The sequence below is a fragment of the Molossus molossus genome, unplaced genomic scaffold (genome assembly GCF_014108415.1).
Source record: "Molossus molossus isolate mMolMol1 unplaced genomic scaffold, mMolMol1.p scaffold_m16_p_15, whole genome shotgun sequence".
In the NCBI taxonomy this organism is placed as follows: Eukaryota; Metazoa; Chordata; class Mammalia; order Chiroptera; family Molossidae; genus Molossus; species Molossus molossus.
This window is the reverse complement of record NW_023425350.1, coordinates 73,780,812-73,806,212: the sequence shown is the minus strand read 5'-3', so window position 1 is coordinate 73,806,212 and position 25,401 is coordinate 73,780,812. Positions and strand designations below refer to the sequence as shown.

Genomic DNA, 25,401 nt, shown 5'->3' with positions numbered 1-25,401 from the left:
GTGGAAGCGAATGAGGTAGACAGAGGACAGGGATGGAGCATGTTCTGGAGAAGGTGGAAAGAGGCAGGACCAGGCTGAGTCCAGGAACGTGAGAAGAAGTTGAGGTTGCAGACAGCTTTTTGAGGTGGGAAAGAGCAAGCTGGAGGTTTGGTGGAACCGCCTCTGCAGAATATGGAGTTGGAAGGTCACACTTACCGCTGGGACTGGAATGATCTGAGGGAAGGTGAAGCAGAGGCCTAGGGGATCCTGTAAGGTGGTCAGGTGCAGAGTGGTAGGTGCCAGAGCCAGGGGGCCTTTGCCCTGGATGGAGAAAAGGACATGGATGGAGAAAACTGACCGTGGACGGGGCCAGGGATGACTGAAAGGTCAGGTGCAGTGGTTGGTCAGTGGGCTGAGGGGTCAGGGATGCAGCTAGGAGTGTCGCTGACCATGGGGCTGAGGCTGGAGGGGGACAGGTGGGTGGAAGAGAGTGTACTGAGAAGTCACCATTCAGATGTGTGCACAGGTTGCCCTGGGCCAAGGGATTCCTGGGGAAAAGAGGAGGAGGAGCAAGAGAGAGCCTGCTTAGGAAGGGGAGTTTCAGCCTTAGGTTGGGGAACATTCTCTGGGAGGCCCCCGACCGTCTGCTGCACCTTGATTCATCTCCACCAAGGGCTCCTTCCTGCTTAGACAGCCAGATGAGCAGGCCCTTAGGAGGTCTCGCTAGACATTGCGACAGTCCTGAGGCTTCCTGTCCCCACCACAGCTCTGCACAGCAAGCAGAGATCCTGTGTCCGTCACCCCATTGCATGTGGCTGTGTGGGGTGAGCGTGTGATTTGAGGGTGGCACAAGGCCCTGGAGGAAAAAACCAGTCGAGAGTGATGCCTCCGGCTTTCCTTGTCCCAGGAAGGTCGGCATGCTGATGCCTGATTACCTGTGTGTCAACTTCAGAACTTCTTGTCCTGAAAATACCTTTGAGGTATTTTTCAAATATATAATATGAAGTTTTATTTAATGTCCTAAAACCACTGGTAGAAATGGTTTTCCTCATTGGAGCTTCCCTATAAGTGCAGGTGCACCTTCCCCAGCAGTCTCGCTGGGCGGAGTATAGAGGTCATGAATGAGCACAAGGGCTCAGGAGTTCCTTGTCCTTCAGCTAATAAACTCAAGTGTTTTGACAAAAGATAACTTGGCTTTTTAATTTTTTGTTTTGCATTTGGTGTTTGTTAACAAATGCTAATATTTTATTTTGGTTCTTTTCTTTAGCAGTTTTGAGGAGTGTTGGTGAGTTTCTGTCTGTGGAGAGTCTGTCTGGGTCTTGCTTTCATGCCGAGAAAGCCTGTGTTGTCCCCTCCCCCGAGAGGTGCTTCACCCTGGGCGCTACCGTGGGCTCCGAGTTAAAGCCTCGGAAACAGTTCTTCCAACTGCAATGTTCTCTGGTAATGAATAGCCAGGCTCCGGCCCCCTGCTCCGTCCTCAGAATCCAGCAGCCTCACTGAGAGCAGACTGGCGCTAATTTTCCCAGAGGGTGAGAGGCCAGGCTGGCAGGTCCACCCACTGTGGCGGCTGGGGACCTCTTTCCAGCTCTTCCATAAGAATCTTGGGGCTTTTCAGTCTCTGTTCACTATCAACTCTTGGGGGAATGAGCAGCCTACATTTTCATGATCCTAAATAGTTTCTGCATATTTTTAAGTGTTACCCATGTCAGTTTTACCAAGAATTACAATAACGCAGTGACTTTTTCCACTAAAGAGTTAGATGGCAGCCAACACCATCGTGTCTGCTGCCTGGGGGCCCTCCTGCTGCCTCAGGCCCCCAGTTGTGCCGAGACTGCTTGCTGCGCCAGAACGGGGCTTTGCAGGGACGCCTCCCTGGGGGACAGGCTCCGAGGCCTCACCAGCCCTTTGGAAGTGCTGCCCTCCTGGAGCTGGTGAGGCTGGCGCTGTGGCTGGGCCCTGTCTGAGATGTCAGGCTCTGCCGGGAAGTCTGGCAGCAGGAGTCCCGCGGCCTCTTCGGCTCCCTGTTTTAGGAGTAGGCAGTTGGGCACCCATGTTTGCATGCTCATGGTCACCCCAAACAGCAGCTCTTTGCCATCTCCTCATATCCTTCCTGTGCAGAAGCCCAGACTTCCATGATTGGACATGGCCTGTGAGGATGGGGTGAGTGGGCGTGATGCTGTTCCCAGGGCGGGCGGGGCAGATGCTTGTCCACGTGCACACAGCCTTGTACACACACATACACATCAACATCAGGACCTGCTTTTTTCCACTCTATTTCAAGATTGTATTTTTAAGACTGAATTGTCTAAAACGGCAGCTATTCATTTGGAAGAGTGATTGCAGATTGGAAGTGGTCGTGTGACATCACGCTGTGGGTGGTCTGGTCAGACCACCAGGCTGAGCGCAGTCTCCTGCATGGGCTTCTGGCAGACCCGTCACTTTGTTGTGTGTGGCTTGCAGTGTGGTTTCTTTTTGGGGTGCTTTGGGTTCTGCTTTTTGCATGTTTAAGCCATATTTCATCCAGAGACGGGCAGTTTCTTGGTGACTCACCTTTGGGTCCCTGGAAAGAGCCTATTGGGGAAAGTTCTCAGCCCTGCCCAGATCACCCCCATCTCCAGAGACAGTGATGGAGGGTGTAGCTCTCCACCTTCTCTCTCTTCCTCCAAGTTCAAAGGGCAGCTCTGCGGGAACAGCTAGGGCCTCTCATTCCACGGAACATGGGACACCCACTCCAGCCAGAGGCCATGACTTCAGGTTGTGGGAGAGACCTCTGCACTGGTGCCTGTCCTGCCCCTTCCTGCTTTCCTCAGCTTCCGCACATGGTCTGAAAAATCAATTGATAATACTGGGTTGGTTTTGTATCCTAGCTGAGAGCCATGCAGTGTACCATCTCCATCTAGAAGGGCCATCCATGCCAGCCAGGCCCCATGCAGCTGCGGACGTTGAGCTGGTTCTCCAGGGGCGGGCGTTTATTTGTTCTGGGCAATGGCTGGGCTGTAGCTTTGACCTCAGATTCCAAGATACACACATTGCTTGGTGGCGAGGGGGCGGGAAGGAGGAAGAAACAGGTTCCAAAGCTCCCAGGTTTGACAAGAGCCTGGTTTGAGGCGTCCAGGTCCAGCGAGGTCTGGCGGGTTTTCTACCTCCTCATCTGACGGAATGTTATTTTTCAAAGTAGGGAAGTTCTGGGCAGGGGGAGGATTTGCTGGGGTCAGACACATGAGGGAGGAGAGTGTGGGTGTGTGCACAGGAGGTTTGAGGTCCCAACTGGCCAAATGGAAAACACCAAGGATCCTTTTGGCCAAGTTGGCACCCGTGGAAGTCTCCCTTCACTGTGATAAACTGACCCCTGCTGGCACCAGCAGACCCCATGTCTCCACTTCAGTCTGCTTAGAATGTGACAGTTGAGATTCTAAGGTGAAAGGCTAGCATTTGGGTAATTTCTGGGTTTAATATCTGGGTACAAGGTACATACACATGGTACAAATACAGATATAGACAAATACAGATAGAAGACTTAATTGTATGCTAACATTCCAAGCTTCTACCATACAGAGATTACTTTGGTGCATCAGCAGCTACCTGGCCCAGGAAAATGTCCCTGAATAACAATGCTTTATTTTTTGTTGGCCGTGGACTGGGGTGGCGCGGGTGCTGCTAGTCTCATGGATTCGAGGGAACTCCTTAGGATCTGTTCTTATCTTTTTAGTACATCATCCAGCTGCCAGTCCATAGTCTACATACCACAGGACATCGTCAGAGCCAAGGAAATCATTGCCCAGATCAACACCCTGAAAACCCAAGTGAGTTACTATGCTGAGCGGCTCTCGAGGGCAGCCAAGGACAGGTCGGCCACTGGCCTCGAAAGAACACTCGCCATCCTAGCAGACAAGGTAGGAGGGGCTGCCCTGCTGCGTGTGGGTGGGCTCCCTTGCGTTTGCGGTATAGTGCGCCCAAAGCTGTTCCCACAGAGCGTGACATTGGGATGATATTGAAGATCTAGCTTTGGATCCAGTTCCTGCAAGGTCCAGGGGGTCTGGTTATTTGCCCATAGTCACAGACCTGGATGGGGCGGGCCCAGGGCCGTGACACAGCTGCGGCTTCAGGCAGAGGCATCTCCCAGCAAGTCCGGGGGTTCACTGTGACGGCTGGGTCAGCCCACACCTTTCTCCGTAACCACCTACTCAGCACATTTCTGCCACAGTTCTGTGGTACTTGGAATTAAAAAAAAAAAAAAAAAAAAAGGAAAGTGAGTTATTATACAGATACAGCATCAGGAGAATACAATCTTATTGGCTTGTATATAATCAGTAAACCTGCCTTTAATTAACAGTAATTTGATCCTGGTTTAAAATATATAAATAGTCATCCATACTGGGATGTGGGTACATCAGGTCCTTTCGATGGGTGATGCTTTTTCAAATTGCTCATCTGTCTATCACTTGCACACACACACAGATTCTGATCACACTTCCCTAGTCACAACCACTGTGCTGGGGTGAGGTGCTATCCTTGAACAGAACACGTTAGGCCTTCCCACATGTTCAGCCACGAAAAGATTGAGAGCTGGCGATTGGATCCATGTGCAGAAGAAGATGCCGGAAGTAAGGGGATGAGCCGCAGGGCCTGCTGCGCACAGAACTCCCCAAAGCAGGGTCGCTGTGCCAGGAGCCCAGGGCTCCAGGGGTTAGGTGCAAAAAGATAAGGCTTCAGTGACTGAACCAGAGTAAGGCTGACCCCTGGAATTGGCAGGGACAGCCCCAGCACCCCTGAAGGCTGGGACAGTGGGCTCTTCAGGTCCTTCCTCAGCCATGTCATGCTCAGAGGCAGCAGGGGTCAAGGGCTGTCAGAGGTTTCTCAGCCTCCCCTTGTCCTCTTGGTGGGAAATTCTGGCTAAAGTTCTGCCGGGCGGTCACGGGCCGTCTGTAGGCCTGGCATCCTGTGGGGTAGCCCTTGAGGTTGGCACTGTGGAGGGAGGAGGAGGAGTGCTGGGCGCAGGCTGCTCCCGAGCTTCCGGGGAGGAGGGCTCGACAGCCCCTGCCTGGGCTCAGCGGTCTGGGGGTGTGCCCGCAGACCCGGCAGCTGGTCACCGTCTGCGACTGCAAGCTGCTGGCCAGCTCCATCCACGGGCTGGACGCAGCACGGCCTGACTACATCGCCTCCAAGGCCTCCCCCACCTCGGCCGAGGAGGAGCAGGTGATGCTCAGGAATGACCAGGACACCCTCATGGCCAGGTGGACGGGCAGGAACAGCCGGTCTTCTCTGCAGGCAGATTGGCACGAGGAGGAGTGGGTGAGTGTGCGCAGCGCCCTTGCCATGCTGCTGCGGTCAGGCCAAAAATGCAGACCTTCCCGCCAGCCTCTCCCCGCAGAGCCACCCGTGCAGATAAGCTCAAGTCTCCCAGATGGCTGCGGGCCACCTGATTTAGGGAGGGAGATGGTATCTTACCAGCTCTGTCCATCTGAGGAGCAGGGCTGCCGTGGGCCTGCCATTCTCAGACCTGGCTGTGAAGGGGCGATTCCCCGAGCCCTCGGCCCTGCCGGCTCTCCTGCTTGCCCTGACCCTGAGTTGCTTTGTGGCTCCCTCACAGTGCTGTCCCCAGAGCAGGCCTGTCTCCTGAGGGACGGGATGCAGCGTAGAACTTGTTCCGTCATTTGTCGGGACTGCTTCGAAGCAGAGCTGTGAGTTACTGAATTACTAGACAAGCGCTCCTCCCGCCCTGACGGCATCCTGTGCCCCTCAGCCCTCCCCACCTTACCCCTCCCCACCTTACCCCATCGGAAGTGACCAGCTGTTTCCATTCCCTTCCATCCAGAAGAGACCTCAGTCCCCCCTGGTGTGGTAGGAGGTCTGCAGTGGAGCCTCTGGCTCACTGGGCCCAGGGCCCTCCTGTTAGCCCTCAGTGGTGCTGGGAAGTCCTGACTGGCCTCCATGACAGTGACTAGCAAACATCTCCCAAATTTTAAAATAGTGACCCCAGGACATTGATTAATTCTTTGAAAAGCAAGTACAACTTTAATTGTACTTGGGGAATTATGAATGCTATTGATATTTCTAAATCTTGGGTTTTAATGAGCATGGTGGTTGAGGTGGGGATCAGTGGGAGATGATTTGGTGTGTGTTCTGTTCTGCTTTTCCAATCGGAGAGCTGACTGAGGTGACTCTTCTGCTTTGGAAGGAGAAAGTGTGGCTGAACGTGGACAAGAGCCTGGAGTGCATCATCCAGCGGGTGGACAAGCTGCTGCAGGAGCGCCTGCTTGGCGAGGGCGGTGAGGACGGCTCCCCCTGCTCGGGCAGCGGCACCAGCAGGAAAGGTAACCGGAACAGCCACGCCTACTGGATCAGACCGGAGGACCCCTTCTGTGCTGCCCCCTCCTCATCACGCCCCGCCACCATGTCCTCTGCTGCATGCCATCCTCACCTGACCACACGTGCGTATGCATCCATGCTTCCCATTGCACTGCCTCCACGTCATGCTCGTCTGTCTGTCTGTGTCTGACTCCAAGTCCTCTTTCCCCATGCAGACTGCAGGGAGGGCTGTCGGTCAGAGTGGGCGTCACAGTGCAGGGAGCAGTGGGCGGTGAGGGCGGAGGCGCCCATAGGCTTCATGCCCACGGAGCCTGCGTCTCTGCATGTCTGGCTAAGGCAGGCGGGCTCTCAGGGCCCTCTGGGGTCACACTGCCACAGCAGTAAGGGCTGGGCTCCTGGATTCTTCTGGTTGGTAAACCAATCCGAGACCCTGAAGGAGGCCAGAATGCATATGCCTTTCTGATGAGGCTGTCAATTGTCCTAGGAGCTGGGAGAGTCACGGACAGGCGAGTGGTGCAGGGCACAGCCGGAGGAGAGCTGTGAGCAGGCCCAGTGGACTTGTCGGAGGCAGGCTGCCGTTGGCTGGGTGTGCTCACCCAGCAGAGGCATGTTGCCTTGGCACATGCTGGTGACTCAGTCTGGTGGCGGTTACCCACTCCTGTGCCTCTGGGGCTGAGTTAGGTTCCTCTGTTGTCACCACCTCCAGGGTGGAGCTCTGAGTGGATGGTAGGACATTGGCATGAAGTAGCACACTTCGAAAGAGTTCTGTCTGCGGAGACAGAGCGTAACCAGACGCTCGGCCCTGCTTACAGTCTTAAGGCTGATAATACAGCTTCTTGTCCCTGCGGCTCAGGGCCTCCCGCCTTTTCCGGTAAGAGCTGGAAGCAGGTATGGGCCAGGCAGCCAAGACCAGGCTGCAGACAGAGCTTCTGTTTCCTCTTTGCTCTCCTGTGGGAGTATTTGGCCATAGGAAGTAACACCCAGATGTGCCAGGGTCAGGCTTCCTGCAGCGAGGACTGGTAGTGTCTGAACTGCAGTTTTCATTTGAGGCAGAACCACGCCTCTTTGTCTAGAGCCTCTTGATAAATCCTGCTCCACTTGTAAGGTGCCTCCCCGGCGTCATCCGCCTGCAGTCTGTCTCCAGGGCGCTGTTTCACTGAGCCTCTGTTTCAACAGTGTTTCTGTCCTCCGCTCTTCCATTTGTGAGGGTTGTAGTTCAGTTCATGGAGCTGTTTGTCTCTGTGTTCTCATTTTTTATGTAAATTGTGTTTCTTCTAAAGTTCATTGCTTATTTCTGTTTAATATTGTCCTGCTTATACTTTAAAAATTTTTTGCAGTTATAAAAAGTAATGTATTGGATTTTTTAAAGTACAGAAGATAGTTTATTTAATCACTTAGACTGTTCTACCCATCATTTACGTGTCATGTAATTTTTTTCTAGACATCCTGTATTCAAATGGAGACAAATTTATATGCAGGTTTAAAGTTAATTAAATGAGCATTTATTATGACTTGTAATATTTAGGGTTTGACTTGTAATTGTATGTGTCTTGCAAATGAGCCGTGTTGTGATGAGGGGACTACGAAGCATCCATTGAGAGAGTCTCATCTGCTGACCAGCCCTCAGAAATGCACGAAACCTATGCCACCATGTTAACGGCACATGACCCTTAACTCTAAATCGTGTGCATCGCCTGGATGCTGTTCAGACCTCAGCATGAGCAGGAGGAGCAGAAAGAATAGACTGTGAACTATGTGTTCACTCAGCCTCTTGTCCTCAGCAGCCAGACTGGGCCTTGTCATGACTTTGAGATCATTTGGCATTAACTGGGGCAGGTGTTCGGCCTAATGAGCAGGTTGTGCTCACACCTGCATATTATTACTTACAAACAACTTCCTGCCTCTTTGAAAGGCATCTTTATTTTTTGTTCCAGTTCTCTGCCCGTCCTGGGTCCTTGTTTTCCATTTACTCCAAGGAGCTGCCCTGCCCCTTAGCTCACTCTCCTGCAGAACTGATCAGAGCCTTGCCTGGCGGGCAGGAGTCACCCAGGGCCGGGGCCCCTCGGGATCTACTGAAGGCTCCATAGGCCTTTCTCCTCCCTGTTTCCTCCACAAGTGCCCCCAGCCTGCCAGGATTTGTGGCTTCCATTACCTTCCACACACACTCTCTTGCTCTGCTCATTCCCAAAGAGTCATTCACCAGGATTAGGTTGTCCTTAAGCTGAGGGCTGTGGGTTGCACCCAAGTTTGTGTGCCCTGAGATTATGTGCTGAAATGAGAGAAAGTCCACAGTGGTCATGAAATCTCAAGGGACTCCATGACCTAAGACACAAGCAACTGGTCCAGGAGTACCCCAGGGGACTGCTCCCTCTCCTTTTTGATTGAAAGATGAGTTTACCCAGCAGGGTTTAACCCCAATGCCTTCTCAGGAATGGTCCCAACCCAGCTGTCTGGGGTTACCACAGAACACCATAAAAATAGGCTTTCCTGCCCATCTGGTGTGACTCAGTGGTTGAGCGTTGACCAAGAGGTGGCTTGTTTGATTCCTGGTCAGGGCACGTGCCCAAGTTGTGGGCCCTATCCCCAGTGGGGGCATGCAGGAGGCAGCCACTCGATGTTCTCTCTCATCTATGTTTCCATCTCTCTCTCCCTCTTCTTTTCTCTCTCTCTAAAAAATCAATAAAGAAAAAAAAAATAGGCTTACCTCCTCATGCAAACCCAGAGTCTTGGAGAAGTCAGAAATCTGTGTTTTTTCGAGGCCCGAGGTGAGTCTCCTTAGTCAGACGCATGTTTAAGGGCCACGGTTCTGCATCTCCATCCACAGGGTCACGTCCTTGTTAGGTGGATGGGCTCTGACGACAAGGCTGAAGCCTGTGGCTCACAGAGGCCTGCAATTTTGCTCTGTTTCTGTCCCCTTTGCCAGGAGAAAAAATCATCACCAAAGATGACTAGAAGGGAAGGATCCGTTGCCACCCACTTTTGGACGGTTTTACTGGTTGTGAAAGTCTTCATATAGCTGGTCCCGGTTATTTTGGGGGATCTGAAACTACCTATTTTAATATCCTAAAGACATTTTTTGAACTAAAAAGTTCAGACAGCGAAATAAAATAAGCCTTTATTCCAGATGATCCCTTTTCAAACTTGTTTTCTTTTGGGTGCACACCCATTTAACCAGGAAACTTGGAGTTTGTAAGGGAAATGTGAAATGGAAGTGAGTACTTCACAGTGTGACTCAGTGTGGTGAACGGAATTAACATTGGTATTCTTTGAGGAACCTGGAGGGACATTCTAATTCTAGACATCCCCCTAATCATAACATTTTATATTTGGCTTACGTTTTTGTTGTTAATCCTCACCTAAGGATATTTTTCCATTGGTTTTTAGATAGTGGAAGGGAGGGAGGGAGAGAGAGAGAAACATTGATATGAGAGAGACACATCGAATGGTTGCCTCCCAATGACCCTGGCGGGGCTGGGAATCGAACCTGCAACCCAGGCACTCTCCCTTGACCAGAATCGAACCCTCGACTCTTCGATCTGAGGTCTGACCCTCCAACTGCTGAGCCAAACCGGCCGGGGCTGGCTTACATTTTAGAGTGGCGTGGCTGTTGCTGGTGTAGTTGCCTCACCACTGGATCCTACCTTGGGATCTGAGCGGTCAGTTTGCATCCCGGGTTCCGCCAGTCAGCAGGGCAGTGGCTCTGCGGTGGAACCTCCCCTGACCGGTCAGTCTCTCTCATTTCAAGTTTGCTTCCAGATATTATGAGCCAACATGGGCTCTGCCACATACAATGCGATGGACGAGGGCACTCCATCCCGTTCAGTATGTAAGTGCTCACCCGAAGAGCATTTCATGTTGACATGCTAGCAGCATGAACATTTTTGCCCCTTAACCGGGCTGTGTTTACTACCAAGGGGTTTGGCTGCCTCGGAATAGCCAGAGCGTCCGAGCTACTTGTCGGGGAAGAGGCAGGCCGGCCCCACCTCTTCTCTGTTCAGGTCAGCCCCTACGCAAGCTGTGGAAGCTGTGCTGCGAGCGTTGAGTGTGGTGCTTGAACTGTGTGCTGCTCCTTAACCATCCGTGTTGCCCTCCGTTTCTGTGCAGATTGCAGCCCCCCTCCTGAAGAGTCCAGCCCAGGTACGTGGTTTCCGCTCAAGGTGTCTGCACACGTCTTTGTAATACTCAGCATTTGTAGCTATGTTACCAGAGTACCTTGTGGTCCCCGGTTACACAGCTGTTTTAGGGGTTTTTATTGTGAGGCATGTAGCAACTCTTCCGAGGCTTGATGGACCAGCTGGGCTGGGACTTGGGCTGAAGCAGCTGCCACTCGCATTTTCCCCCTTTCCCACCCTAAAGCTGTCTCAGACGATTCATGTCCTGGAGTGCCTTGGGCTTCCTGGGGTGGGCGACCTGACTTAGAGAGGTACACGTTCGTAAAGGAAGTGACCTTTGATTCCCCAGAATGTAGGAGCACATGGAGGGAGTGGTTGGGTGAGCTGCAGCATTTGTGGCCCCACAGCACCCTCTCCTCTGCGTCTGGATGCAGCTGCAGATGTCAGGCCCCGTGTGCTGTGGGCTGCCGTTGGCATTAGCACTGGGGACGGGACGTTTGCTGCGTTTGCATGTAGAAACCCACGTTCACAGCTCTGGTTCAGGGTTGGCAGACCGCAGCTCTGGGCCGGACCCTGCCAGGCACCTGCTCTTGGAAACACTGTTTCCTGGAGACCAGTCGCGCCCGTGTCCCATGAGGCTCTGGCTGCTTCCACGGCGGGTGTCAGAGTCCATGCCTTCAGAGCCTAGAATATTTACTGTCTAGCCCTTGACAGGAAGAGTGTGCCGACCCTGCTCTAGTTCGTTCTGAATCTCCTGGATGTGGCCTGTTTCCCAGGCTGAGCATGAGACCCCAGATAATACATTATTTTCCTACACTCTTAGAAACAGCTGCATGATCTTCTGATGGTCACACATTCCTGACTGCTTACAAATATGAGCCAGCAGGACACCTGCTTTGTATCTAGAGGGTGGCAAACCAGCAGTTGGGGATTTGCCAGACTGTTCCCGTCAGGCGTTCATGAGCCTCTCAGCTCCCATAGCACCGTGGTTTCAGCTCCGCTCACCGGGCAGCTGCTCACTGCAACCCCCGCACCCCATCAACTACTCGGCAGTGGGTTGGCTCATCTGACTGGACTCATCATGCCCCCAGTTTGCTTTCAACCCCCTTACAGTTTCTTTCCCAAAAAAAGTCAGTGTGAAGTCTCCCACCCCAGTCCCCTGGACCTCAGGGCCACAGAGGCCTTGGTAGACACACAGGTAGCTACTGTCCCTTCACACTGCTGCTGCTGGCCCTCTCCTTCTCCCCTCTGTCTCCGGGCGTCCAGTCCTCAGCTCACCTCCACAGCCGGTCTGTGCCTGCATGCTGAGCTGGTCTCCCTGGAGCCTGAGCCGTGAAGTTCGGGACCACACCAGCAGTCCGGACCAGGAGAGGGGTGGCAGCGTGAGCCTGCCCCTGCAGCCAGGGTCCTCCTCCATGCGTGTCCTGAAGTCTGTGGCGCTAATGGGAAGGCTAGTGGGCCCCTGGGCAGGCAGCACCAGACCTGCCTGGCTTTAGAGCTCTCCTGGCTTGTGTCAGTGGGCCTGTGCAGAAGCGCTGGGGCGTGTCCAGAGTCCACGGCAAGCGCACTAGAGTGGTCCCCTCCAGGAACTCCTTTGGCTTCTCCTGCAGGACCTTACTGAGTCTGGATTAACTCTCGCCCTCTCTCTCTCTCTCAGTCTCCCTCCCTCCTTCCCCTGTTAACAGGGAAAAAATGCAAAAATATGGTCCATGGATTGGCTACCAGTCAGTGAATGTTACAGGTTAGCAACTAGGTAAAGGAGCTGTCTCCAAGTGAGCCGGCTGCATCCCTGGGGCGCCTGGTGACTGCTACTGTTTTCTTTCATAGCAAGACTTTGTTGATGAAGGAAGCAGAGCATATAACCCTTCTCCACCCTCCCATCCCAGGTGCCTTTACTAAAGATCCTGGGTACACATCATGTTACTGTCTGTGAAATTTGTTTGTTTGAAAGTTTTAAATTTTAGCTTCTCCTTATGTTGACACAAAATATATAACCCCACCCCCAACCCCTACTCTGAAGTTCCTGATGTCATAGAAACCACACGGCTGTGTCCAGGATCTGTCCGTGGACTGAGTGAGGAGATGGCCAGTCGGACGGCGGAGGCGCGCGGCGGAGCCTGGGCCGGTCTGCGCCTCCCCCTCAGGACCGCCCTTGTGCCATCTCACCGTTCTTCTACACTGCAGTCTTTTCAGTGGTGGTGTTTTGTTTGTTTTTAATGTAGCAAAGCTGAGTTATTCTTCTGTCAATCTTTTTGAAGGAGAAGTAGGCAAAGTCAAAAAGTGCTGTATGGGGAGGGCTTGCTTAGATAAAACCAGTCATGTATTTTGAGCATTTTCGGGTTTAAATGATCATACTTTGCATATTAATTGCATATGTATATGGATGTTAAGTGGAGAAGAAAGTAAAATTGGCAACATTTGCTCCAAGGGCAATTTTGTCAAATATCTTCATGGTGCCCAGCGTTTCCCAAATTGTGTGGCCACTAAAGCTGACTTGCTATTGGCCTTCTATAATAGTTGCTGGATGTAATTGACAGAGTTCTTCAAAGAAACAGAAACACAATCTCTGAGATTTTTAGGAGGTGGAAGAGACTTGGGTATTAGTACTGTTCTCTCATTTTACCAAGAAGGACCCACAAAGCAGAGAGGGTCAGGGACCTGCCCGCCCCCCCACCCCTGCTCAGCGTCAGTCAGGCCCGGGACGCACATTTTCCGCTCTTTGGTCCCACGTTCTTTGTCACCGTGATTCACTTGCCAAGACCTTTCTGCTGTAGACTTTCTAAATCTGAGCCTGCTCTTTTCCATTACACATACAAATCCTTGTCCACGTACGGTGGGCCCACGTACACAGTGAGGTCATTGCCGCATTCAGAACACCTACATATGCTTCAAACACCCGGGCTCACCGGCACCCAGCGGGGTCTTCCTCCGAGCTGTTCTGAAGACACGGTCTGAGAGCAGAGCCAGTTGTCCTCTGTGCTGCTCGTCTGAGACGGAGCCCTGGCAGATGCACGTGGCCCGGGGCCTTCCTGAGAGCCACGGCAGTTGTGGGCATCTGTGGCTGACACCCTTGTCCCCAGAAGCATGCGCTGCCCAGGCTTCACTCCCCGCCTCTGCCGCATGTGGTTTGGTGGGCACACCCAGTGCTGCTGGTCAGATGCCTGTTTCTGGGTTTGGTGACCTGTTGAAAAGATAGCTGATAAGGTCACACCTTCTCCCTTTAAATGTCTTCTAAATAGGAAGGGAAAAGAGCCAAAGCCAAAAATACCTTCACTCTGTTTTTCTTCCCTGATGAGGTTCTATTTTTAAAAAGTTGTTTTGGTACAGGGCCAAAGCTTCCTTATACTCCTAAAACCCCCTAAGCCAGAAAGAGATGGCAACCGGGCAGGAAGGTCGGGTGGGGAAGAGAGTGGGTACAGAAGGAAGGGGCGCTCTGGGAGCTGAGAAGCAGAAACCGTGCGAGACGGTTCTTCCAGACTTGCAGAGGGAGACTTGAGCACAGTGGCACGAAGGCTGGGTAAGGATGGGTTGTCCTTTGCTCTGGAAGGATGGGCCTGCCTTACTACCTGAGTCGAGAGACGCAAGGTGACAGGTCACCTTTCTGAGTGCCTTTGTCCTGGAGTGGAGGACGGGGATGCTGTCCAAGGGCCTTGGCCTCTGCAGACGGGGATTTTCTTCATTAGTCATGACTTGCAGGGTTTTCTCTTGTAGTTTTCCTAAAAAAGGATAGTCTTGAGTATTTATGTGTCAAGTTCCCACAGGTTTGGGAGACCAGGCATGTGTCTGGGTCCCAGGAGAGGACTGAGTTGAGTTCACTGGAAAGCTTCAGGGTGGAAGATTAGAGACTGGATCATATCCAGGCAGAACTCGGGGCCAGAGTGTGGACCAGGCAGTTAGAGGATGCAGAAGGGGTGGGCGTGGGCACAGAGAGGGCAGTGCAGGTTAGGGGGTGGCACCTTGTTAGACTCCAGAACCTCCTTCTTCATCTTCCTTCTCACATGCTATCCCCCATCCCCCACCCGTGCCTAGGTGAATGGAGTGAGGCCCTTTACCCCCTGCTGACCACACTCACAGACTGCGTGGCCATGATGAGCGACAAAGCCAAGAAGGCCATGGTCTTCCTGCTGATGCAGGACAGCGCGCCCACCATCGCCACCTACCTGAGCCTGCAGCACCGCCGCGACGTGGTCTTCTGCCAGACCGTAAGCCCGCATCTGACCTCGCACCCAGGGCAAGGAAAGGCCACAGAAGGCAGTGTGTTCTCCTGCCTCTCGCATTCACATTCATTTAACATGACAGTCTGTGGTGTAACACAGAGGGAGGGACCTGTCAGCTGTCTGCAGGCAGAAGAGGGTCTGGTTCCACACGAGTCCCTCCGAAGGACAGGCACTGAGGGAAAGCACACGCCTGCTCCCCCTGCCCCGCGGATGTGGCGGCAGTGCCAGCGGCTCAGGCCTCTTTGCCACCTTCTCTTCCCTCCGGAGGAGTTGGGGGACACAGCTGCTCTCTGTCAGCACGATCTGCCTTCCTGTTCCTCAGGCGGGCTCAGTGCCGCCGAGTGTGCGCAGCTCTGTTCCAGTGATCTCTGTCTCCTCAGGAAGGGAAGGGCTTAAATGAACGCCACAAGTTTCAGCGATGGCCGTCTTCAGTTTAGCAAAGGGTGCAGTCTTGCAGGGCTGGGCTGCTCCTCTGCGTGTCTTCACCCACCCCTGTGAGGCCTGCTTCCCGTGGAAAATCGCCCACTGAGGAGGCATGCAGGGTGGCTGTGTCCTCTCTCACTCGATTCCTTGCTGTGGTCACCTCAGGTTCCAGCCAGAGCTGGTACGGCTCTGTGTATGTGACCCTTTCACTGAGGAATTCATTCCTGGCTTCCAGGAAGTCCTAGCCCAGGAGTAACTGCAGACAGGTCAGGTCAGAGGCTGAGCCCAACCATCCTCACCTTTGGAAGCAACGGGAGCGAGCCTGGAATGGGGCACAGCCTCCGGGGCCCCAGAGACAGGCACCTACCCCCAGACCCCAAAGCAGAGGGGTGCTGCTAAAGCTCGATTCGAGCGAGGGGCAGAGGGGCTCGAGCCAGGGCAGGTGCCCTGGATGAGGAGGGTCTGTCCCCACAGCTGACCGCGCTCATCTGCGGCTTCGTCATCAAGCTGAGGAACTGCCTGCACGACGACGGCTTCCTGCGGCAGCTCCACACCATCGGGCTGCTCGCCCAGTTTGAGAGCCTGCTGAGCACCTACGGTGAGACCCCGGCGGCGTCCAGGGGCTCCTGGGGGTGGACGCATGGGATCCTGTGCTTTCTTCTGCTTATTCTGATTATACAAGTAACATATGCTGATTCAAATAAACCCATTGTCATCAAAGTACATGAGATCTATATATTTGTTTTTGTTTTGTTTTTCTTAATCCTCACCCGAGGATATTTTTTCCTTTTATCTTCAGGTAGAGTGGGAGGGGGTGAGAGAGAGAGAGAAAGGGAGGAAGAGAAAAACATCCGTGTAAGAGGGACACATTGACGGGTTGCTTCCCACATGACCCCAACCAGGGCCAGGGATGAACCTTAACAGAGGTGTATGTGCCCTTGGCCGGAATCGAACCCATGACTCATTGGTCTGCAGGCCCACACTCTACCACTGAGCCAAACTGGCCAGGGCATGTTTTTGTTTGCTAATTCTCACCTGAGGATATTTTTCCATTGATTTTTTTTTTTAGGTAGAGTGGAAGGGGGGGCGGGGAGAGAGACATCAACATGGGAGAGACACATTGGTTGCCTGCTGCATAGCCTCGAATGGGGCCAGGAAATGAACCTGCAACTCAGGTACATGCCCTTGACCAGGAATCGAACCCAAGACCTTTTGATCTGCAGGCTGACACTCTAACCGCTGAGCCAAACCGGCCAGGGCAATAAAAATATTTTTTGTTTTTTGTTTTTGTTTTTTAGTCCTCACCCGAGGACATTTTTTGATATTTTGTTCAGATAGAGTGAGAGGGAGGGAGGGGGAGAGAGAGAGAGAGAGAGAGAGAGAGAAACATCGACACGAAAGGGACACATCGAGTGGCTGCCACCCACACGACCCAACCAGGGCCGGGGACAAACTGCAACCGAGGTACATGCCCTTAGCAGGAACTGAACCTGGGTCTCTCCGGACCGCAAGCCAACGCTCTAACCGCTGAGCCAAACTGGCCAGGGCTAAAAATATTTTTTTAAAAAAGAAGAATATTTTTAAATTTCATAGATATATCCAAATTGCTCTCTAAAAAGGACTCTTTCTTCCTACCTCCATTTTTATTTGTTCTGAGAAGGTAAAAGTGACTAATTTTAGAAGTATTTGCTAGTCTTTAGAGTTAAAAGACATCCATCAAACATTCAGCTGTGTGCAGCGGAAGGCCCTGGCCACGCACACTGTTTTGTCCTCTCTCTGTGCATGTGCGAAGAGCCAGCTCTGCCTTCTGAGGGTCCATGCCTGTCCATGTCCCTCTCCACTTCCCTTCCAGGAAGGGGCTGGGCAGCATGGTCCAGGTTTCCACCAGCTGCGGGTTTCAGAGCAGCATTTACTCGGGAGAAGCAACTTGCCCACTCTTGCCCTCTCTCATCACAGCCACACCTCATTGTGCCGCCTCCCATTTGCGCCCCATCCTGTGACCAGGCTGTGTCTGGGGAGAGTGGCAGGTCCCCTCCATCTGACAGCCCTCCTTCCCTCTTTTGCATGCAGGTGAGGAGCTGGCCATGCTAGAGGACATGAGCCTTGGAATCATGGACTTGAGGAACGTGACCTTCAAAGTCACTCAGGCCACTTCCAGCGCATCGGCTGACATGCTGCCTGTCATCACTGGAAATCGGTGGAAGTGCTTTCAAGTTCTCAGAATTAGCAGTGTCTTATTTATGTTTATTACCTTCCATGCACTCTATTTTTTTTCTTCTAATCCTTGCTCGAGGATGTTTTTTTCATTTATCTTCAGATAGAGTGGGAGGGAAGGAGGAAGAGAGAGAGAGAGAGAGAAACATCGATGTGAGAGGGACACATCAATTGGTCGCCTCCTGCTCAACAGAATGTTCTTGGTATGTATGAGTCTGTTTATTTTCTGCTTGTTAGTTTATTTTGTTTTTTACATTCAATTGTTGATAGGTGTGTATTTATTACCACTTTATTGTTCATATATATATATATTTCATATATATATGATATTTTTGTTAGTCCTCACCCAAGAATATTTTTCCGTTGATTTTTTTAGATAGAGTGAAAGGGAGGGAAGGAAAGAGAAAGAGAGAAATATGGATGTGAGAGAGACATCAGTTGGTTGTTTCCCACATGACCCCAACCAGGGCCAGGGATCCAACTCACAACCCAGGTACGTGCCCTTGACCGGGTAATGAACTTGCAGCTCTCCAGTCCATGGGCGGACGCTCTAACTGCTGAGCCAAACTGGCCAGGGCTATTCATATTTTTTTTCTTTTTTTCTTCTTAAAGAATACCCTTTAACATTTTGTGTAATACTTGGTTTGGTGATGATGGACTCCTTTAGCTTTTTCTTGTCTGGGAAGCTCTTTATCTGTCCTTTGATCTAAATGATAGCATTGTTGAGTAATTGTTTTTCTCTTGCTGCTTTTAAGATTCTCTCTTTGTTTTTAACATTTTAATTATGATGTGTTTTGGTGTGGGCCTCTTTGGGTTCATCTTGTTTGGGACTCTCTGTGCTTCCTGGACTTGTGTGTCTGTTTCCTTCACCAAGTTAGGAAGTTTTCTGTCATTATTTTTTCAAATAGTTTTTCAATTTCTTGCTCTCTCTCTTCTCCTTCTGGCACCCCCATGATGCGAATGTTGGTACACTTGAAGTTGTCCCAGAAACTCCTTACACTATCCTCATTTTTTGGATTCTTTTTTCTGTTCTCATTGGATGTTTTTTGCTTCTTTATATTCCAAATCGATGGTTTGAGTCTCAGCTCCATCTTTCAACTGTTGATTCTCTATAAATTATTCTTCATTTCAATTAGTGTAGTCTTTATTTTTGACTGGTTCTCTTTTATGGTTTCCATGCACTTTTTTATGCTGTTGAAGTTCTCACTAAGTTTCTTGAGCAGCCTTACAACCACTGTTTTGAACTCTGTATCTGTTAGGTTGTTTGTCTCTGTTTTGTTTATTTCTTTTTAAAAAATTTTTTTCTTTATTGATTTTAGAGAGAGACGAAGGGAAAGGGAGAGAGAGATAGAAACATCAATGGAAGAGAACATTGATTGGCCACCTCCTGTATGCACCCCACAACCTGGGCATGTGCTCTGATAGGGAATTGAACTGGTGACCTCTTGGTGCATGGGTCAACACTCAACCACTGAGCCACACTGTCCGGGAGTTTAGTTTTTTTCCTGGAGTTTAGTTCTGTTCTTACATTTGGGACATGTTTCTTTGCTTCCTCATTTTGGCTGCCTCCTTGTGTTTGTTTCTATGTATTAGATGCTACATCTCCCAGGCTTGGGTGGCCTAATGTAGTATGTGTACTGTAGGGTCCAGTGGCATAGCTTCCCTGATCACTGAAGCTGGGCACTTGAGTTGCTCCCTGTCCCTTTCACCCTTCTCCCCTTGGGCTGTATATCCTCCTCTTGTAGTTGAGCTTGGCACTAGAACCCTGAGCTAGATGCTTGGTGTGGGACGGGTACTCCTCACTCCTCAGGGAAGACCTTTCCAGCCGAGGTGTCCCTCCTGATTTTTATCCACCACACGTGGGTGTGGGACCAGCCCTTGCACATTTCTGCCCCTCCTTCCAGTCTCCATGTGGCTGCTGCTTTAATTTCATAGCTGTAGGACTTCCATTCAGCTTGCTTTCAGGTGGTTCTGAATGATGGTTGTTCTGTAATTTAGTTGTAATTTTTATTTTTAATCCTCACCCAAGGATAATTTTCCATTTGTCTTCGGAGAAAGTGGGAGGGAGGGGGAGAGAAGGGGAGAGAGAGTGAGAGAGAGAGACACACACACATCCACTGGTTGCCTCCTGCACAACCCCAACTAGGCCAGGGATGAACCTCAACCAAGGTACTTGCCCTTGACCAGAATTGAACCTGTGACTTTTTGGTCCACAGGCTGACGCTTTAACCACGAGCAAAACCAGCCAGGGCTAGTTTAGTTGTAATTTTGATGTGATAGTGGGAGGATTCCAGTACCACATTTATCTACAGCATCATGTTGTCCAGAAGTCCCTGCATGCATTCTTAAATTTTGTTTTATTGCTTTAGTCAGTTAAAAGTGCCTATCACAGCCCTGTACATTAATTTCATTCTCTGAAGGTTCACACCCAGCCGTGTGGATGTCACTGAGCCCGACAGCCAACCCACACTCCGTGCTAAGGAGAGCTCGGTTGTCGCCTTCTCCCACGCCTCCACTCCCGTGTCCTCGTCACAAGCCTAACCTCCCTTGTCCTCTCTCCGTGTCCTAGGGATGGGTTCAACGTGCGGATCCCTCTGCCGGGCGCCCTGTTCGACACCCTGCCCCGGGAGATCCAGAGCGGCATGCTGCTGCGGGTGCAGCCCGTGCTCTTCAACGTGGGCATCAACGAGCAGCAGACGCTGGCCGAGAGGTATGTGCGCAGCCCCAGGGCCACGGCGTGGTGGGCAGTCCTTGAGATGAGGTAGACCGTGAACTTAGCCTCCTCAGGCTCCGCGTGCTGGGTGGACTTGGCTGGCCCATCCTTTTGGCCACGTCTTTCAGTGCAGCCATGTCCCCAGCTTGTCTGTGGTGCTGGGGACACAGAGATGCACCAGACATGGTCTGTGGGCTGGTAGGAAAGAGATGTGGGTGCAAGTATGAAAGTAATGCAAGGACCAGGGGCCTGAAAGGGTCTGTGCGGTTTCCAGGAGGGGCAGTCACTGAGGTGGGTGGAAGAGTAAGTGCGAATTGGTCAGACGAGGAGGTGGAGACACCTGGCGTCCCGGTCCCAGAGGCCTGAGCGACGGTAGGCAGGAGAGGCTGCTGGGGCCAGAAGCCCAGGCTCTCGCAGGACGGGCAGTGGTGAGGTGAGAGAGGCCAGCAGGCCACGTTGAGAGCCACACCTTGATCCTTTACACCTTGTAAACACCCTTCAGGGTCACCTGCTGGGCAGCAGGAGGAGCTGTGTGTGCATGCATGTGTGTGTGCATGTGTGTGCATATGTGTTGTGTGTATGCAGCAGAGGAGGGCGTTGGGTGTGTGTACCCTGTCACGACTGTTCACTGGGTGCATGAAAATCTCTCCTAAATTATATGACATTCATGTGATGTGTGTGCTTTAGACTGAAAATGTCTCAACTTTCTGTTAAGGATGCTCAGTCTCCAGATGACAGACCATATTCCTGCTGTTTTTGTTAATTCTCACCGAGGATACTTGTTCTCATTAATTCTTAGAGTGGGAGGGAGGGAGGGAAGGACGGAGAGAGAGAGAAAGAAACATCTTGGTGAGAGAGGCACATCAATTGGTTGCCTCTCACACAAGCCCCGACTGGGCCAGGAATCGAACCTGCAACCCAGGTATGTGCCCTCAACTGGGAATTGAACCCATGACCCTTTGGTGTATGGACCAGTGCTCTAACTCCTGAGCCACACCTGCCAGGGCCCTGCTGGGCTTTTAAACCCAATGGTCAATATTGATTGACCCCTATGTGTAGGGTCACCCCACTTGGCAAATGTGGTGTGGCTGGTGGGGACATGGAAGAAGAGGCAGCAGGCAGACACGGTCAGGTTTGCCTGTCAACGAGATTGCTTGCTGCCATGTTCTGACCAGTGTTAGGGGTCAAGTGTACTGAGGAGCTTGTTGGAAAGAGTCGAGCCAGAGGAGTGACTTCAACAGTGAGATGGAAGGTTGGGTCCTCTGCTGGGCAGGTGTAAGAGGGACAGCCAGGGGACAGACAGCCAGGGGACTGACAGCCAGGGGACAGACAGCCAGGGGACTGACAGCCAGGGGACAGACAGCCAGGGGACTGACAGCCAGGGGAGAGACAGCCAGGGGACTGACAGCCAGGGGACTGACAGCCAGGGCACTGACAGCCAGGGCACTGACAGCCAGGGGAGAGACAGCCAGGGGACTGACAGCCAGGGGACTGACAGCCAGGGGACAGACAGCCAGGGGACTGACAGCCAGGGGAGAGACAGCCAGGGGACTGACAGCCAGGGCACTGACAGCCAGGGCACTGACAGCCAGGGCACTGACAGCCAGGGCACTGACAGCCAGGGCACTGACAGCCAGGGGAGAGACAGCCAGGGCAGAGACAGCCAGGGGACTGACAGCCAGGGCACTGACAGCCAGGGGAGAGACAGCCAGGGGAGAGACAGCCAGGGCAGAGACAGCCAGGGGACTGACAGCCAGGGGAGAGACAGCCAGGGGAGAGACAGCCAGGGGAGAGACAGCCAGGGCAGAGACAGCCAGGGGACTGACAGCCAGGGGAGAGACAGCCAGGGGAGAGACAGCCAGGGGAGAGACAGCCAGGGGACTGACAGCCAGGGGAGAGACAGCCAGGGCAGAGACAGCCAGGGGAGAGACAGCCAGGGGAGAGACAGCCAGGGGAGAGACAGCCAGGGGAGAGACAGCCAGGGGACTGACAGCCAGGGGAGAGACAGCCAGGGGACTGACAGCCAGGGGACTGACAGCCAGGGCACTGACAGCCAGGGGAGAGACAGCCAGGGCACTGACAGCCAGGGGAGAGACAGCCAGGCTTCTCCATCTGTAGCAGGGGCGGGGCACTGCACTCAGGAGCTGCAGCAGGGCCGGGCGATGGAGAGCTGGGCTCAGAGCCCTCCAAGGTGTGGGCAGGTGGAGGAGCCCACTTCAGGGAGAGTGGGAGTGCTAGGGTGGGCGGGGAGGCACCTGGGAGAACTGTGCCCCTTGCACGGGGCAGCTGCTGTTCCTGAGGACTCTGCGGGAGCAGGGCCACAGCGCAGTGAGCAAAGGGGCCGATGGAGGGGGACATGATGGTGGGGTGAGTCAAGGGTTTTGCTTTGCTCCTGGGACACTCTCCCCTCAGCTCAAAACCAGCACAGCGGCCATGCCCCAGGGTGACTCCCACGGCAGCAGGTGTCCAGAGGAAAAGCCATCACGGTCCTCAGGGTGGACAGGCTGTGGTGGACCCACAGGAGGGAGCCCTGTCCGCTGAGCAAGGACGTGGCACCGTGGGAAGGCTGCAGGGCAGGGAGCTCGCTCAGCAGGAAGGGCTGGCACTGGGCTGCACCTGGCCCTGGAGTCGGAGTCTGCGTGCTCTGTGACTGCTCTGCACCTGGTGGTGGCTTTCCTCTGCCTCTGCCTGCCCGCGGCATGTCCTGGCTGCCTGTGAGGTGGGGTCACTCGGCAGACAGTGCGACTCAGACCAGGCACAGGGCTGTGGGTACCTCGGACAGGATGGCAGGGCCTCCACCCAGTGTGTGGGGTTTGTGGGCTGTGCTGTACCAGGGACTGGTACAGGCAGGTCTGTCACCAGTCCTGCGTGGCTCCTGCTACTGAAATGTGTTTGAACTTGTCACCAGCACATTGCAGATGACAGCCTTCTGCTTGGGAGCAGGGAAGGGACTCAGAACTTATTGGATGTGCTCAGTAAATGTTGAGAGAAGCGTCCTTGTTAGCCTTAATGCATATGGTCTTACTAGAAGAAAGTGACATTAGCCAGCTAACGGCATCTCCTGTGACCTCCGAAGGTTTGGTGATACCTCTTTACAAGAAGTTATCAACATGGAGAGTTTGGTGCGGTTAAATTCCTACTTCGAGCAGTTTAAGGAAGTTTTGCCCGAGGATTGTAAGTATTTCTTCACTTGTGGTAGGTCCCACCTATGGTCTTGTGTCACTTTGGGTGTGCTTCCTGCCACTGGCTGCTTACCGGCCTTTGGGGTGCTGCCTCCTGCCTTGCTCCCTGCCCCCATAGTAGCCCTTGCACCCCTCAGACTTCCGGCCTTGGGCTCTTTTCTGACCATCCTGGTCCCACCCTTCCCACAGGGCTCTGTCACACATGGTCTTAGTCACTGACAGACAATGTGGTCAGGAAGGGAGAGGTCTGTGCTTAACATTTTGGGGGGCGGCCGGGCTCCAGTGATGTGAGGCCCCAGGAGATGTTAACATGGCTGGATGAGGAGCTGAGGAGGGTGCAGCTGCAGGAGATGAGCAACCTGGCCAGAGCCCCTCTAGGGCAGGGCCAGCAGCTTCGGACCCAGACCCAGGGGCCTGGGGGAAGGGCAGCGTGTAGCCTTCGCTCCTGCAGAACTGCTGGTTTGTGGAGGCTGAGCAGATGGACCCCTGCCCCCCCCGGGACCTCCGTTTGCACTAAAGCGGCTGGCAGGGGAGGCCAGGGGAAGCCACAGTTGGTCTGGGGAAGTACGATGGGCTCCTCTGGGCACCCACAACCTCCATCACTGAATGAGCCGCTTCTGTTCTGTCTGTGCCCTGTCCTCTGACCCGCGTGGCACTGGGCACATACCGGGAGTGTGAGATAATCAGCATGGGACCCTGTGTCCACCAGGGTCAGGCTTATGGTGAACACCGTACATGCAGCTAGACCCCAACATTCCATGGATTCGGTTTTGATTTGGGAATTTGGGCACCGTGGCTGTTCTCCTCTTTTTCTCTATGATCCCTGTGTCTGAACATCCCAGGTTTATTAGGCGAGGTGGTGATCTGACTGATCTCCGGTTTGTGGGGTGCTGGGAGCGCCTGGAGATGTCACAGTGGCAGAGGGAGCTGTGGGAGAGGGTGCCCCAGCCCGGGTCACTCTCAGTCCGCCTGCAGGGGCTGCCCTTCCCACACCCCCAGTGATGGCCAAGCCTACGCAGTGGTACACACCACTGCGCAAAGTGTCCTCTGTCCCTGCGGGAGGTTGTGAAGACCAGACGGTGTCCCTCCCTCCTTCCTCCCTTCGTCCCGCCCTTGGGGTTCAGTGTCTGCCCTCCAGCCCCTTGGAGGAGCTGAAGGGACGAAGCAAGTGCCCTTTGCAGGTGAACGAATTGGTGGTGAAGTCATTAAGTTCTCACCTGGTAGCCAGGTCCAGACCCTAAACACACTCCTGCTTTCTTGCTTAAATCACAGTAAACTTCCAGCTTCAGCCAGGAGCTTGTCTTTCTGCCATTTCTGAGCCTTGACAGCTCACTGGGCTGAGCGCCTGGGGGTGGCACCAGCTCCCAGCCCCTCCTCTCTTCTAGGCTTACCTCGGTCTCGGAGCCAGACATGCCTGCCAGAGCTGCTGCGGTTCCTGGGCCAGAACGTCCACGCCAGGAAGAACAAGAACGTGGACATCCTCTGGCAAGCTGCTGAGGTGCGCTTACAGCGGGCCCGGGCGTTACTGTTGCTCCTGCTGCAGTGGTAACAATAAGAGCCACAGTAACAACAAACCCACCTCTAGGTCAGAGCCCAGAGAGCATGTTTCCCCGTAAGGACACGACAGAGACACTGAGCGTGTCCCAAAACTCGGGCAGATACTGGAAGTTGCCCATGACTCATGGGCTTCGTTGTTTCTGGGCTGCCTGAATCCTGATAAGCTTGACCCAGAATCTGACTCCAGGCACTTGACAACCAGGCTGGTGGGTCGTCACCCTCGGAGGCCCGCACAGTCGATACAGCTGAGCTCACCTGTCTCCTGTGTCTCCTCATAGGTCCAGGAGGAGACCGTGTGACCTTTCTGGTCTTTCAATAGTGTTTAACGTGGCAGCTCGGCCCCTCTTTCCCCTGAGCACCTAGCACTTCAGGTCTGTTCTCATAGGGTTTCCTGTGGAGTCCAGGGCCCTGCTCTGAGCCCGGTGTCAGAGCCTTTTCATAGCCAGTGGTTTGCTCACCCCGACGGGGCAGGTTTGACTCTCTGCAGCACTGGGACCTGTTGGCCGTTGGTCACAGACTTGGGGGCACAAGTGGCCCCAGATGGCACCGCAGCTCCCTGCCTTCCTGAGCACGGGAAGGACGGACACAGATCTCTCTGTCCTGGGAGAAGGAGCTGGCCCTCACTGCCCACTGACAGCTGGGCCACAGCCTGGGTGGAAAGCCCAAGAAGTAGTTGGGGGGCTGTCCCCCACAGC

General features: G+C 53.3%; 1 protein-coding gene across 15 annotated transcripts in view; it reads left to right on the top strand.

The window, feature by feature from the left end:
- Positions 1-25,401, top strand: part of INPP4A (inositol polyphosphate-4-phosphatase type I A) — a 127,283-nt gene that overhangs the window by 86,879 nt on the left and 15,003 nt on the right. For 4 of the 15 annotated variants that reach the window (XM_036263120.1, XM_036263117.1, XM_036263116.1 and 1 more), the window contains 11 exons: positions 1,247-1,264; positions 3,689-3,872; positions 5,053-5,271; positions 6,158-6,410; positions 10,393-10,425; positions 14,430-14,602; positions 15,515-15,638; positions 17,111-17,237; positions 19,824-19,964; positions 23,044-23,141; positions 24,535-24,647. In XM_036263120.1, coding sequence (XP_036119013.1) covers positions 1,247-1,264; positions 3,689-3,872; positions 5,053-5,271; positions 6,158-6,410; positions 10,393-10,425; positions 14,430-14,602; positions 15,515-15,638; positions 17,111-17,237; positions 19,824-19,964; positions 23,044-23,141; positions 24,535-24,647 — 1,483 coding nt within the window. The remainder of the gene's footprint in view (positions 1-1,246; positions 1,265-3,688; positions 3,873-5,052; positions 5,272-6,157; positions 6,411-10,392; positions 10,426-14,429; positions 14,603-15,514; positions 15,639-17,110; positions 17,238-19,823; positions 19,965-23,043; positions 23,142-24,534; positions 24,648-25,401) is intronic. The other 11 variants (XM_036263127.1, XM_036263124.1, XM_036263121.1 and 8 more) reach the window with 7 other exon arrangements.